This window comes from Poecilia mexicana, unplaced genomic scaffold (assembly GCF_051168715.1).
Source record: "Poecilia mexicana isolate PSO_F unplaced genomic scaffold, ASM5116871v1 scaffold_6, whole genome shotgun sequence".
Classification (NCBI taxonomy): Eukaryota; Metazoa; Chordata; class Actinopteri; order Cyprinodontiformes; family Poeciliidae; genus Poecilia; species Poecilia mexicana.
The window spans coordinates 22,706,903-22,722,370 of NW_028263375.1; the positions used below are offsets into that span (position 1 = coordinate 22,706,903).

At 40.2% G+C, this 15,468-nt stretch overlaps 1 protein-coding gene across 3 annotated transcripts in view; it reads left to right on the top strand.

Moving 5' to 3' along the window:
* The window catches only part of wwp2 (WW domain containing E3 ubiquitin protein ligase 2), a 55,485-nt gene extending 41,316 nt beyond the window's left edge, over window positions 1-14,169 (top strand). For 2 of the 3 annotated variants that reach the window (XM_015013219.2, XM_015013220.2), the window contains exons 13-24: window positions 1,642-1,770; window positions 2,788-2,866; window positions 3,604-3,675; window positions 3,939-4,027; window positions 6,895-7,054; window positions 9,492-9,625; window positions 10,624-10,764; window positions 10,867-10,987; window positions 11,541-11,645; window positions 11,751-11,847; window positions 12,563-12,635; window positions 13,537-14,169. In XM_015013219.2, coding sequence (XP_014868705.2) covers window positions 1,642-1,770; window positions 2,788-2,866; window positions 3,604-3,675; window positions 3,939-4,027; window positions 6,895-7,054; window positions 9,492-9,625; window positions 10,624-10,764; window positions 10,867-10,987; window positions 11,541-11,645; window positions 11,751-11,847; window positions 12,563-12,635; window positions 13,537-13,636 — 1,300 coding nt within the window. In that variant the 3' untranslated portion in view covers window positions 13,637-14,169. The remainder of the gene's footprint in view (window positions 1-1,641; window positions 1,771-2,787; window positions 2,867-3,603; window positions 3,676-3,938; window positions 4,028-6,894; window positions 7,055-9,491; window positions 9,626-10,623; window positions 10,765-10,866; window positions 10,988-11,540; window positions 11,646-11,750; window positions 11,848-12,562; window positions 12,636-13,536) is intronic. The other variant, XM_015013222.2, reaches the window with a different exon arrangement.
* Window positions 14,170-15,468: the final 1,299 nt, after the last annotated feature.

Sequence of the window (15,468 nt, forward strand, 5' to 3'; positions counted from 1 at the left end):
TGAGCATGTGTGTCTGCCTGCTTGTTAGGTGGCGCCTTGCTTTGAGTGTTTGCTCAGACACAGGGAGATGTGAACGTCACACTGCTGTGAGACAGCTTTACAAATTATGACAGAATTGGACGTTAAAGTGCCAATTATGACAGAATTGGCACCGGTTCCCGATGCCGTTCCGGGAACCGGAACGGCATCGGGTCTTTACAAAAGTTTTATTAAAAACTACAGACAAAAGTGTTTTTGAAGCCATTTTCAGAGTTTATCATAACACAACCGATCATGTTGCTGATGTCATTTTATCTTCCTTTAGCCGGAGTTTTTAAATTATTTTTGCTTCATGTCACTCATAATTAAACTTTCATGAGATTTTCACTCATTTACGATTTTGCCAAGTTCAGACAATTTGCCTCTTCATATGGAAAACACCTTTTACTTGCCTTCCACGCCAAGTCGGTCTGCGTTCTTTAAATGTAAATTAATATTTTTTAATTTAAAACAGTGGCTAATTAAATTTTTTTTTCTGAAAGCACATAAGCATCCTTCATATTAACTGGTTGCATGAAAACCTTAAAGTTAAACCGTTCACTGTGCACCCACACCCTGAAATTATTTCTGTTAACACATCCAGGATCAAGTTCTCTTGTCTTTCCTATTTTGATGAATTGCTATTAAAATCGGGCCTGCTGTGGTGCCTGAATTTCCCCAAACTTTGTATTCCACAGACAGTTGTGTGTGTTTCCACTGTGGGGTTTGCTGCCGGGCTCTTTGATTAAATTACTTCCTGCCACTGTTCCTGAGTGGGCTGCCTCCGCAATCTGGGCAAAGATCTTCTGTCCTCTGTGATCAAAACCTGGTGGAATCAGTCCAATATGGTATTCAGATCAGATTTTTGTTGTTGTGGTTTAAAAGTGGAGTGAAGACTCCCCAAACTGTGTGGATTTTAACCAGACATAAATATTTATCACACTTCCACCTCAAAACTTCACTTATATTTTGGCATCTATGCAGAAACTCCTGACCAGGAGAAACACTTTTTCCCCTAAGGAAAAAGAAAAGAAAAACAAAGAACGGACCAGGCAGCTAGCATGGTTCTTTTATAAAAGCTTCTGCAGTGGAAATGCATCTTTTCTAAACCTCTAAGTTATCGATGTCTACCTGCTTCCTGCTTCCCTGGATCAACTTTAAAATGTGAAACAGAAATGACAAAAAAAAAAAGAACCTCATTTGCATTTATTTTATAGGGATTATTCAGGGAGCCAATAAATGTGGCCTCTGTGATTTAAAAAAAAAAACTTGAATAATTGTGCTTAAAAATTATAGATTAAAAGCTTCTTAATTTTTCAGTGAGATTTTGCTATTGGATATTTTTCTATATGTGGAAGGTGCTGTATTTATTTATCTATTTATTTTGACTCTATCACAAATAAGGCATGCACGGTTAAGCTTTTTTTTTTTTTTTTTCCTCTCTAAGCTGATCTCCAGTACTTTCAAACTTAGACGTTTTGCCACATTGTGGCTCATCTTATTGCTTTTAGCACCCTGGCTTTTTATCAGCACAGGTCGGCAGGGGGGATTGTGTTAGCTTCGCCCCCCCAGACGGGGCCCCTCGGCTTGGGAACGTGCTCACTGCCCCTCTCCCTGTTGCAGGATGATCAAGGAGCACGCCCTGCCCCCTGGCTGGGAGATGAAGTACACCGCAGAGGGAGTGCGGTATTTTGTGGACCACAACTCTCGCACCACCACCTTTAAAGACCCCAGACCCGGCTTTGAGTCAGGGTAACTATTGTCTCTCCCCCTCGAACCTGCCACAGACCGAGACGGAGAGAAACAATCAATCAGATTTCTATTTGTGTTCAAATACTTTGATTCTTGCACAGTAATTCTGCCTTGGTCAGGCATACAGTGTTAATTTCCACACAACAGGGTCAAAATGTCTCTAAATCTGAACTACAATTTATTCTTTTTGATTTTTTTTATCAGCTTCTTTTCTTAACTCCACGCCTTTCATTTCTTCGTCTGTGATTTGCATTTCCTTTTGTCGTAGCCGTTAAATTAAGAGATGACATAAAATCACAGCAACATGCTCATTCGGACACACAAACTGTAAATCTCTTTATTGCAGCGGCTTGAAATCTCGCAGCCAGAGTCAGGCCCGCGTGGCCGTGCACCGCATGCCGCGCCGCAGACTGCCCTGGCATCCATGTGGCTGTTTGTGCTTTTCCGTGTCTCCTCTCAGTTTTACTTATGTGGCCGCTGCTGTATACGACACGTGTTTGTGGAGAAAGCTGCATGAATCTGCTCCCCCTGGTGATGTTTGGTGTTATTTTTAGTCCGGTGGCTTTGGAGCGGTCCAGAAAGACACTTTTAGACAGCTTTCTTGCTCTGGATCCTGCAGCAGCGCAGGTTCGCACGGACGGCGCTCTGCCGCTGCGGTCTCCGCTTCCGAACCCAGACTGAGAAATGCCTGGCAGCTCAGCGAGCCCCACACATTTCACCTCCTCCTCCCCTCTTTCTCTCTGCATCTTGGCCTTTTTTGCTGCTGACAAAGCAGAAATCCTGTGTGCATGTGTGTGTGCAGAGAGCTAACACTAACACAGCTGCAGCCCTAAGCTCACCTTTCTCTGTGAGACCCAGACGTTGATCTGCAGCAGAATGGATGCTGTAAATACAATATTACTTGCTCCCTGGAACATCAGCTTCTTCATTTTTCTATTTTTTGTTGTCATTTTATTTTGTTTTCCTTGGAATAATGAAAACTGACCAATTTTTGTCTGTTTCCATGTCTGTGTTCAGGTCCAGGCAGGGCGGCTCGCCTGGAGCTTATGATCGGAGCTTCAGGTGGAAATACCACCAGTTCCGTTTCCTGTGTCATGTAAGTGTTAAACGAAGTCTGCAGGTTCAATAAAACACTCAGTTCAGCTTTAACCACTTTGATCTTCTCGGTCCAGCCTCTAAAAGAAAGGAAACAATCCTCTCACTGCAGCTGCCCAGCGTTCCTATGCAACCTGGAAATGTTTGTAGTGATTTGAGTTTCTCCAGGTCTGGATAAATATAGAGAAAAAACTGTTGCATCCATCAGTCAGACCGTCCATTCACTCGTCTTTCAGAGGCTGCATATTTAAATACATACCTTTTGTCAAAACACACGTCATAAATTCATAGTGTTTTGTTTTGCCTTTATAATTGGATAAAAAGAACTTAGGATTTTGGACTCAAAATGTTTGACATCTTTGAAAGAAAGTGTAACCCATAATTTGGGTGTATATGCATTCATTATTCAAAATTAGCATTTGTAGCAGGACAATCTTTAATATCAAATGCATATTTTCTTAACGCAAATATCTTAAAGCTCATAAAGTGTTCACATCAGCTTGATAACGGGGTGATAATTGAACATTTAGGGTAAAAATGTCTTTCAGTCCCACATGAAGTTTACCTAATCAGCTCTAAGTGCTGAACCGTCCAGAGAGAAACGTTCAACTTCCAGGACGTAGCTGTCCCAGTCAGCTGAAACTGCTAAGCTGTGACAGGGTTTCCAGGAATGTCCTGTGTGCGAAAACAAATGTGCAAACATTCCTGATATTCCTGGTCTGTGTTGTCTCTGTGCAGTCCAACGCCTTGCCCAGCCATGTGAAGATCTCCGTGTCCAGACAAACACTGTTTGAAGATTCGTTCCAGCAGGTCAGACACACAGCACTCAGTACATCTTCTCTGCAACAGTGTGCCACACAAAGGGATTAAAATTACCCTGTTAAATAACAACTGCATTCAGTCTTGTGTTTTCTGAATAAATGATGTTTATATTTGGTGATATACAGCGTTTCATCTGTGCACACCTTTACCCTTTTTCGTTTAGACTTAAAGTCAAAACAATTAAAATCTCTTTACCCAAACACTTTAGTTCTGAACTCTGCATTAAAAGCTAATGAATGATTCTTCGTCAGATCATGAACGTGAAGCCGTATGACCTTCGGCGCCGGCTCTACATCATCATGAGAGGAGAGGAGGGTCTGGACTACGGCGGGATTGCCAGGTGAGCGTCGAACCGCCATTTTCCTGTCGCACTCTGGTTTTGTTTCTGGGCTTCTTTTTTGACCTGTTCAGCTCTTTTTGTTCTGGTGATGTTGGTGACGGTGTGTTGTTTTTCTGTCTTCGCTGCTGTTCAATCTCTGACCCCATTCTTTGGATCAAAGCAGAAGCTGTGACGATAACAAGACAAAAGGCACAAAAGAGATGAGGCTCATTCAGTATTTAATACAAATGTCTTTTGATAGTTGATTGGATATAAAACTGCAGGGTTTCCCCCCAGAAAACCTGCTAAGCCCGGTGGTTTGGTGCTAAGGCAGTCATTCATCCAGCAGCCCGTCGTGTTTTTGAGTAAAAAAATGTTTCAACTTGACAGGAAATATGAAAATATCACTTGATAATTATGTGTTATTGGAAGATTTATACCTGAACATCAACTATAAAGTCTTAAAAAAATGCAAACATTTTAAAAACACTTAAATAAATACTTATAAGCCTGGTGGCCCGCCAGGCTTATATTACACTGGGGGAAACACTGAAAATATAAGAATGAATAAATATGTTAACATAGTTTACTGCAATAAATCATCCAAACCTAATAAATTATTTTGGGATTAGTTAATGTCGTATTTTTGTCGCTAAAGCGTGGACCCCTGGAGCGGACTGTTCTCTAACATTTCAAGGAGAATAAAATTCAAATTATTTAACATCTATCCAGAAATTGTTTTGTTTTTGTCTCATTGATGTTTAACCTTCCTGTTAGTCATCACGTCTGTTGTTACTCAGGGAACTTTACATATATTTGAGTAAAATTTACGGTTTGACCTGCAGCTCACAATTTTGAGCTACAGCAAGCCGCAGCGTCCAAAACCTGACACAGTCGAGTGTTGAGTTCAGGATGGTAAAATGAGAGAGAAGTGTGACTGGATGGTTGTGCTGGTGGAGGAGTGATGCTTTGTTCTTGTTCTGCAGCCACTGGACCTTCAAGATAATCATGGCAAATTATTTATGCAAAATAAAAATAACAAAAACATTTCTATACCAAAGATGATTTTGTTAAATTATTTTTCCTCAATCCAGATCTGCATTTTATTCAAATTTTTATTTAAGATTTTTTGCTTATTTTTATTCCATAAAACTGAGTTCTGAAGCTGCATCAAGTCGTAACATTTGAGTTTTAGGCCTGGTGTGTCTGATGTAAATGTCGTTGAAGCCATGCAACACGCGCTCCTCCTCCTCCAACATTTCTGTCCTCCCTCCCTCATCCCGTTCATCCTCCTCACACCTCCCTCTGTTGTCCTCCGACTCTCTGTAATATGTTGACATTTTTTCTGTTTGCCGTGTTTTGTTTTTGTTGTTTTTTTCCTCATTTTGTTTCTGTTTGGTTTCGCATTGTGTCTCTGTCTCCGGTGTCACGTCAGTGGTTTTACCCTATGGTAGGTGACATCATGCTGTTCTACCACAGGGTAGAACCACGGACGGGATGTTGGGAGGTGTCTGCGTCCAACCGTCCGTCCGTTCATACGCCTACTCCACCCGATGTGTGCTGAAACGGGTGAACCGTGGGAGCGCTTGGTGCTGCAGCTGGTGGAGGGCCTTCATTCTATCTAACATGCATCCTTCCTCATTATCCTGTTTTTTTTTTTTGTTGTTGTTTTTTAAGTCCACCATTTTTAATGTTGCGTGTTTTTTTTTCTCACTTTTTTTTAATGCCAAGTTCTGATTAAAGCACAGATTTTTGTTAGGCAGAATTTTAAATTAGATTTCAGTAACGCAAAATAACATCTTGTTGTGGCTTTGGGGTCATAAGACATAAACCTTAGCTTTGCTTTTCCCCCAACTGATCACAAGTTTGGTTCCTTTTAGAGCAAAGCAAGAAACGGCATAGTTCCATAATTTTCTTTGCCTTTATTAAAAAGCTTGGAACATAATAGCTAAGATAATCCCACTGGTTTTTATTGAAAACAGAAAGGGCAACTCCTGTTGCTTCTGCTGCTTTAATGTCACATATTGTAAAAATATTTATTCTCATAGTTTTAATCATCATATTCCAGGAACATCTGCATGAGCAAAGAGCAGCAGAGCAAATAAATACCAACTCAAGATTGTATCCGAGTTCCATGATTGACTCTATTATGTAAAACTTTATAAAGGCTGGCTGGGTAAGTGTAGCAGTAATTTAACATGCATCAAAAGATTTATGCATCAAAACATGTTATCTGATTTTTAATCAGCTAAAAGTGCATGAAGGAAGAAAATGGTGAGAAATCTTGGTTTTTATGCATGTAATAAACAAAAAGAATAATCTTATTTCTATTATTTTTATATATATTTGAAAAAAAATTGGGGAAAATGGCCACTTGACTGGTGAATCTTTATTTTTTGTATTAGTTTCACTGAGTTTTAGTTCTAAATTAAACTACAAAAGTTCAGTTATTTGTACAGAGACACTGGAGATGGAAACCAGCAGGCATTAAGCAGCTTATCCTCTCCTGTTGTTAACCAGCTGGATTTAATATAATTAATATTAAACCTAGACTGGGTTGCTCTTTGCCAGTATTTGTTTCTAAGCAAGAAAGAGATATAAAGCACAAAACAGGACTGTTTGTGTGTGTGTGTTTTTTTTTTTTAATATATATATTTCATCAGGTTTGTAAAAAAATAAAAACAAATAGCTCAGTTTAAATCTGTTGCTGCTATTTTTTGTGTCAGTGGTGCTAAAATGTGTCTTAAGCTAACGTTGGTTTTGCTCTGCTCTCGGTGACTAAAGTTTCTCTGTGTCTGCTTGGTGTAAAACAAAAAGCTTCTCTTGCTAAATTACAGGTTAATGGAGTGATTTCTGTCGTTGATGACCTTTGTCCTCTGGCCCTGCAGGGAGTGGTTCTTCCTGCTGTCCCATGAAGTCCTGAACCCCATGTACTGCCTGTTTGAATACGCCGGAAAGAACAACTACTGTCTCCAGATAAACCCGGCCTCCTCCATCAACCCTGACCATCTCACGTACTTCCGCTTCATCGGTCGCTTCATCGCCATGGTGAGCCTCGCCTCATAAATATCTTTGCTTTGAGTCGCTCTTTAAGCATCGTTTCCATCTTCATGCTTATTTGCAAGTCCTACCATTTGTTCCTCACGCTTCCATAAGATCAAATCTACGTCTTTGATGCGTTTTCGGTTTTCTGCTAGGAACAGAAAGGGGCCGTCCCCAAACTGTTCCCACAAAGTTGGGAGCATGAAATGGTCCAAGACGTCTTGGCACACGGAAGCATGAAGGTCTTTTACTGGAACGAAGGGGCCGATTTGAGCAGGCCGTGGAAAGCCCTGCGATGTTTGGAGGCCAGCAGCTGCTGACGATGCAGAAAGTCGAGATCTAAGCACCTCGACATCTTTGTGATTTGACGTAGCGTAGCACTTTGTATTTAAATCAATTCACCTCCGTTTTGTTTTAACCAGCTGAAGAATATTTAGCAGTGGACTGCATTTTTAACTTTGTTACTAAATGTTAATAGAAACCCAGCAGGGGCTTTTCTGTGTGGACTTTGCTTGTTCTCCCTTTGCAGGCCTGGATCATTAATACAGGTTTCATTATGTTGAAACTTTAGCACTATTTGTCAAAACTCAATATTTTCTCTTACTCTAATCAAAAGGGGGATTGTATATGGGGTCTTCCTTGAAAAGCTTTTGTGCTTGGAGAAGCCAGGCCTACGCCGAGTTCTTCTTTGAGTTCAGAACATTTCCCGCTAAGTTTGTGGCCTGTATCATGTCATCTAATGACACAAGTGTGTGAACACATCTCCAGCTCTCGCAGAATAAAGCAAAAAGCTGAAGGTTTCTCTTTGGGATCGACTCCAAATGGTTTGGGTTCCCAAACCCTCCACCCTCCTGCCAGCTCTCGCCCACACCATGAGCTCACTGCTTCAGCCAGCCCACACCCGCCACCAGCTGCCTATATTTAGAGCACGAATTCACTTTGTTGACTTCTTCTCTCCTAAAGTCGATTTCCTCCATCTACCGAGCCGGTGCAGGCCTTCGTTTTCATTTTGTAAATTTCCACAGCCACCTTCTGCCTGAAAACCCCCTTAGCTGTGAGACGAGCGCACGGTCGGCCCAGTCAGTAACGCAGAGCAGACTGTGACTGAGTCAGTCCTTGGACGTCTGTGTTATTGTTGGCATTGCGGCTCTGAACCCTCTGTGGTTTCTCTAACGCTAAACAGCTCCGTCTGTCTGATTCTCTGCAAACACACACACAGACACCTAAGCAAAGATTAGGACTTGGATTAAAGCTCTTTAAGTTCTCACATTTGTATAAATCTCTTTTTTTGTTTGTTTTTTTATGTGTACATGACACAAAAAGAAGACGGCAGCTCTTCTGAGTCTGTAACAAATTGACCGTGTGAGTCACACACCTTATGTGAGTGATTTTGGCTGCAACGATTATAGAAATAAAAGACCCGTTCATGATTCTTGTAAAAAAAAAAAAATTAAAAAAAAATAGCTGTTGAAACCTTTCTAACACCTAAATAGGCACCAGATAATCCCCCCGTGAGTCATCAGTACAAACACCTAATGATTGAGTTTTCAGTGACCTACTTCCTTCAACCATGTGTCCATGAAATAACCATAAATTATCCCAGAATAGCGAGAGGGCAAAATTACGACACTGTGCTTTATTTTGTCCTGGAGCCTAAACCTGATGAAATCAGAGGAGAAACGAATCAGAATCACCTTTTAGTTGGTGTGTTAGCCTCTCTATTCTCTGACTTTAAATGGGCGTTTTAAATAGGCAGTGGGTCAAAACTAATGCCAAATTAGTTACAAAGTTGCTTAAGGACAAACGGTTGAGAGAGGCTTGTGGAAGAATATTCATCACTTTTGACCCAACTCACAAAGTTTAAAAGCAATGCTTCCTCATACAAAGGTAATTTATGTTGAACCTCTGGCTTTGAATGAAGCGTTTTAGAAAAATCTGCCTTTAATTATTCAGACACAGGACAGAAATAATTTCAGAAATCCCAACCCAACTTGGTCTGATGCTTTCATGCAGTCGACATACATCTATTTATTTATAATTTTAACACTTTTGCCACAAGGTGATGTCAGTTCCTGTCTAAAAACCATTGGTCTCATCCATTTGTGAGGCGCTGCTCTGTCCACCAGCTTGGTCCAGGAACACAGAGCAGCGTTTTAAAACGCGTTCTGCCGCCGCATGTTGGTCATTTAACCTTTTATTCATGCTGCCACGTAAAATAAAGCAGTAAAAAAATGTTTCCTCTAAACCATTTGGATGTTTTTGTAGGACATCTGCATCTTTTTTTATATACACAAGTACATTAAAAAGCTTCATCCATGACTCAAACACATCACCTGCTTGTTCGAGCTGCAGACAAACCTTTGAGTTTATTTTCGAGGGACTCTGAGCAGAGAGCTGCAGACGGCCTCGGTGTGGTTTCTGATGCACGGCGTCCTCCCTGCAGGCGCTGTACCACGGGAAGTTCATCGACACCGGCTTCACGCTGCCGTTCTACAAGCGGATGCTGGACAAGAAGCCAACTCTGAAAGACCTGGAGTCCATAGATCCCGAGTTTTATAACTCCATCATGTGGGTTAAGTAAGTGAAGCCACTGCTCGTTTTTAGGTTTGTGTCGTAGCCGGTTTGAAACCTCTGAACTGAAGAAAATCAGGATGTTTTTCCAGACTTTTACATTTTTATTTAAATTAAGATTTCAACAGCATCTTGGTATGTTCTCTAAAAAAAATGAGCAAACATACTTTTAAACTGTTAAAATAGATAACTATATATTATAAAACCATAATGTCAATTGATGAATAGAGATCAATGTTCAAAAAGAGTAAATTAATAGAAAAAAATTCAGTATCATCCCTGAATGTGTTTATTATATTGTTAATATTTCTGTAGCTAAAGGGAGACATTATGTTTGTTAATACAGCGGCTTTTGCTGCTCACTTTATTTTTTATAAACATTTATTTATATATATAAATGTTTATATATATATATATATATATATATATATATATATATATATATATATATTTTTTTTTTTTTTTTTTTTTTTTAGGTTTCAGGTATTGTCATTTATATTCGTGCATATTTTTTAGATATTGATCTGTATAGGTAAAAATCCAAAGTATTAGTTGTTTCAAAGGTAGAATACCTTCTGGTTTCTATCTTATTTTCATAACACTTGAAATAGAGATATGATGATTATAGAGTTTACTTTTTAAAAAATATGTGATTATGTGAAAATATAATAATCATAAATAATTATCATATTATTTATGATAATAATAAAAGAAGTATTACAAAATGAAGTACGGCTTTTTGGCAATACATCTTTAACAAATGCGTGTATGGCTCTAAAAATCAAACTTTTATCAACACTTATCAAATACGCTACCTAAACGGCACATAAATGTTGCCCATCAGTTTGTACGTTTTAGAAATTTGAAATGAACATGGGATTTTAGCCCCTTAGTCTACAATCAGAAATGGACTATCAGATTATCTTAAAGTGTCAAAAGTGTGTAAAAACGCAGCAGGCGATTTTTGATGCTGTAACACGTTTTGTGTTTTTCTTTGTCTCCAGAGAGAACAACCTGAAGGACTGTGGAGTGGAGCTGTATTTTGCACAGGACATGGAAATCCTCGGGAAGGTCTCCAGTCACGCGCTGAAGGAGGGCGGAGAGGACGAACTGGTCACAGAAGAAAACAAGGAGGAGTACATCAGGTGAGCTGTTGGACTTCACAGGAGAGGAATGAAGCCTCAGCAGACGTGAGAGAAACGGTGGAAGCCAGACCTTGAAAACGGGAAGGTGTTTTGTCCCTGCAGCCTGCTGACAGACTGGAGGTTCACCCGCGGGGTGGAGGAGCAGACCAAGGCCTTCCTGGACGGCTTCAATGAGGTGGTTCCTCTGGAGTGGCTTCGCTACTTCGATGAGAAGGAGCTGGAGGTGAGGAGGACCAGAGTCAGGCCTTTGAATTTCACCTGCTGCAGAGCAAACGTGACAATGTTCACAAAACGTCTCCACGTGTTTAGTGTCTTGTTAAATCCTTGGACTATTTTCCAATTATTTAACGAGGAAGGTGACTGTAAAATCTCCCAGGCTGAATAACGCAGGCATTCATCTTCCCACATCTCAACTTGAGAACTGTTTCCAGCAAACTTCAGAACTGTGTGCTTGTTAAATTGCTTTACAGGGTTTCCACACAATTTCCATTTATTATCCCATAGTTTCCTAAGTTTGTCAGACAAAAATAGACTACATTTGGTGTATAAGTAAAAGTTTCTTTGGGTCATTTGGCAATTATAAATCTGAGTGAACAAAGCTCCCATGTGGTGTTCCTCAAGGCTCCAGTCTCGGAGCCCCTTTTATGCAGTATTTACATTCTCCCACTGACATCAGATCATGGAGTAATGCAGCTTTTCTTACCATAAACATGCTGATGACACATAACTTTATATCAGCTACTCTGACCACGTCGTCGATGTTTCTTTGCTTTCAGCTGATGCTCTGCGGCATGCAGGAGATTGATCTGGCTGACTGGCAGAAGAACACCATCTACAGACACTACACCAAGAACAGCAAGCAGATCCACTGGTTCTGGCAGGTAACGATGTCCAAAACGTACACTCTTGCACAAACGTTGACTTGAGGTTTGGAATTAGCCAAGAACCTTCAGTAAAAATGCTTTTATTGTGCGACTGACATGCAGGTTGTGAAAGAGATGGACAACGAGAAGAGAATCCGTCTGCTGCAGTTCGTGACGGGAACCTGTCGGCTGCCGGTCGGAGGCTTCACCGAGCTCATAGGTACACCGGTTCACCGGGATGAAAGGATGAGACGAGTAACGCTGCGTTTGATCGGGATGAGGCGAACGCAGGGGGAAATGTTGTGTATGGAAAAACTAAGTACACCCCAGAATCCAATAATTCTCAGAAGTCATTTTCTGTCTGACCTCATCAGTCTCTCACTCTTCTTTATAGCATTGCTTCAGTTTTATTGAAGCATCATGTGAAGGTCTCATGCTGTTTGAGATACCTCCTGCTTTTCTAGACATTTCTCATTCGTTCAGCGCTCCTGTTTGCTACTTTACTCCTTAAGTCCCATAGAAGCATCAAGCTTGTTTTCCACCCATACTTTTTTTCTTCTGTGTTTAGTCAGTAATAACAACGTTCCATCTGCTGACTAGTTATGATTGACAAGGTTGGATTTAAACAAATCTCAGAACCTCATTAGGACCAGATGATTTCTATCAGACAAAATAGTCACGGTAAAAATGTTGCTTTAATAAAACAGTGAAGTTTTCTTTTTTTTACAACTGTCAGCTCGATCGTCATGTAAAACAGTATCGCTCAGTTACTTACAGATGCTCTGAAAACAATAATGAGTTCCTTGAGTTTACTATTATCTTTTTATATTCATGAACGGTAATTTAACCGGTGAAAAGGAAAAAATGTGAAACATTTTCATTTATGTTTCCAGATGAAAGTGTGATGAGTTTTGTTCTCCTCTTCGTCCCTGCAGGAAGTAACGGCCCCCAGAAGTTCTGCATAGACAGAGTGGGGAAGGAGACTTGGCTTCCAAGAAGCCACACATGGTGAGAAACGGACTGGTTGGTTGTTGCTAAAAACCTCAAGTCTGTATGTAAAAAAAACAAAAAAAAAAACAACTTCTCTTCTCGAAGCAGTGACTCTTTAGAAAACGGGATTTGCAAAACGGATCGTCTTACTGATGAGGAACACATTTTTTTATACGTTGAATGAAAACAATGCTGGATTGTCAAACAGAAGACATTAATGCATACAGCTGAAATTAGTTATTCAACCCACATGTTCTGGCCAAAGGCATAAACATGTGATTTATATAGCTCTACATGACTAATATCATAAGTCGTTTTCTCACGATAAACCCAGGGTTTTATCGTGACACTTATGTTTGTTGAAGCCTCAAAATTATTTAACTGTTTCAGCAGATATTAGTGTCCTTTTTGTGGCTTTGCTGTGAAAAGAAACCAGTTCATTCATTTATTCAACTGATTGCATCTACCTTTTTTTAATCCCAACGGAGATTTTAAATGCGGTTCAGTTTTGACGATCATGATGGCCGCAGTCCTCTGTAGATTTTCACATTTCTTTGGTATCGGAGAAAAGTCCAGTGCTTCCCAAACTTCAGCGTCCTCACAGACTGACATTTTCTCCCAGGTTGTCCTGATACGTGATTGGTTGCAGGCTTCCAGTGTCAGGGAAAAGCAGCCAATTATATCCTTGTATTTTAACATATTTTTGTATGTTTTGGTTTGTTGCAAACACCTGAAAATCTTTTTGATTGAACTCTTTATATTGCCTGGTTGGTTGGTTGTTCTGTGTGTCTCTGACAGACCGGTCCAGTGTCTGCTGGTCTTCCCAGCGTCTTCCTTGTAAGCAGCAGCAGTAGGAGCAGGAGGAGGATGTCTTAACCTGGATGCATAACTTTGCTGCTCCGTTTTCTGTTCTTTTCAGCTTCAACCGTCTGGATCTGCCGCCCTACAGGAGCCTGGAGCAGCTCAGAGAGAAGCTGCTGTTCGCCATCGAGGAGACGGAGGGATTTGGGCAGGAGTGAAGCCGTTAAAGCAACAAAATAGTTTCTTGTTTTTGTTATCGAGCCTATTTTGCGTTTGTTAATCACAGGGCTGCAGTCTCACCAATCACTTGCAATCAGATGATGTCTGTCGACACAAAAAAAATTGAAGTCGGAGCACAGTTGCTTCGAGAACGAATGAACGTGTGTGTGTGTGTGCGCGTGTGTGTGTGTATGCTCACTTTATTGTAATTGCCTAAATTTGACAAGAACGCGCCGGTGGCACCACTCTGAGCTTACAAACTGCACCAGAATCAGACGGCATTAAAGCTTTAATGCCGCTCCACAACCACAGCACAGTTAACCGCGAATGCAGCGTAACATATCTACCAGAGACAAACACTTTTAGCGTTTTAAAGAGATGAACACATCCGAGAGGTTATCAGGAACTACTGCACCTCCTTTATAGAGGTTAGAGAGAGGAGATGTGATTTTATTTTTTATTTTTATGTTAATTTTAAAAGTCTGCATTTTCTCTTGTACAGACCCTAAATAAATGAGACTTCAATCGTAAACAGAGTCGATTCATCCTTTGCAGATTTGTATAACTAGATCAGGACAATTGCTCTGTGATCAATTGTAAAGGTTTTGGGTGCAGAAAAACTCAGAAATACTATTCCAGGAGGTTTTTCTATGTTTAATAATGTATGAGTTAATGGTATTTTTCTAGTAACTTCTAGGAAACAAACAAAAGTTACATGAATGGAATCTTGGCAAAGAGTTCAGTCCATTTAATAGAAATAACAGACATGTAGTTACCTTCAACATGAAGATGATGACCTTTAACGGTGTATGACAATAATAGATGCTTAATTATTGAGGAGAAGCACCACAGCCTCCTGACCCAGTGTACAGGCAGTACAAGAACAAGTACTGCCTTCAGTACTTGGCAGTACAACGCATCTGAGTTTCTCCTTTGCCTGTTCTTTGTTAAACAAGATGGATTTTTTTTTTTAAATGTTTCCTTAACATTTTAAATAAAAAGCATCTTCACTGAGCGAAGCTGCTTTTGTTCCTACACATATGCTTGTGTTGATGCTGATCTCTGATGACATATTTAGACAATTCAGGCCATTAAGTGTTAATGTGAAGTAACTCCTTTTCCTTTATAGGTCAGTTTCTGTAGTTTGGCACATACTGTAGCTAATGACGAGTTCATTTTTCCCCATGTAAAAGGAGAAAAGTCTCATCTGAAAACGTCCAAAGTCGATATGTACCTGTACTCCAATTTTCAATGTGCTCCACGCTACTGTCTTCCAGTATATCTGCCTGGAGTTTGAGGCAGTCCCTTTCACAGCGAAACTAGACGCCTTTATGTTCAGAACAACTAAAACAAACCTGAAATATCAGGGGACTATTGATTGATTATATAACTTCCCATTAAACGCATGTATTTTAATGGTTTCAGTCTTGTACTACCAGGTTTGCAAGCTTTTAAACATGCCATTTCCCTCTGATCATGCGGTACATTCTTGTGCTGATGCTGATTTCTGATGCCTTAATGCAAGGTCTTCAATATGTAAGTTGTGAAAGAAAGTGTCTCAACTGTGTGATTCTTCGTTATAGATGATCTCAGAGTAAAGCTTGATGTCCCAATGGTGCTGAAAGATTTTAAAGTGGCGGCGTCCATTAGCAACTTGGTTGCCATAGATACAAAATGCATGTTTGTAGGAATATTGATACCAATCAAGGAGCTGGGATGAATTATTTGGTGGGAAGCGGCTGCTTGGAGATGCAACAGACGATGCCCCACAAAGTGCTGTTGGAGAAAGGCAATTTCATTTTTAGTAGGCCTACGATCAGTTGTGGCAGTT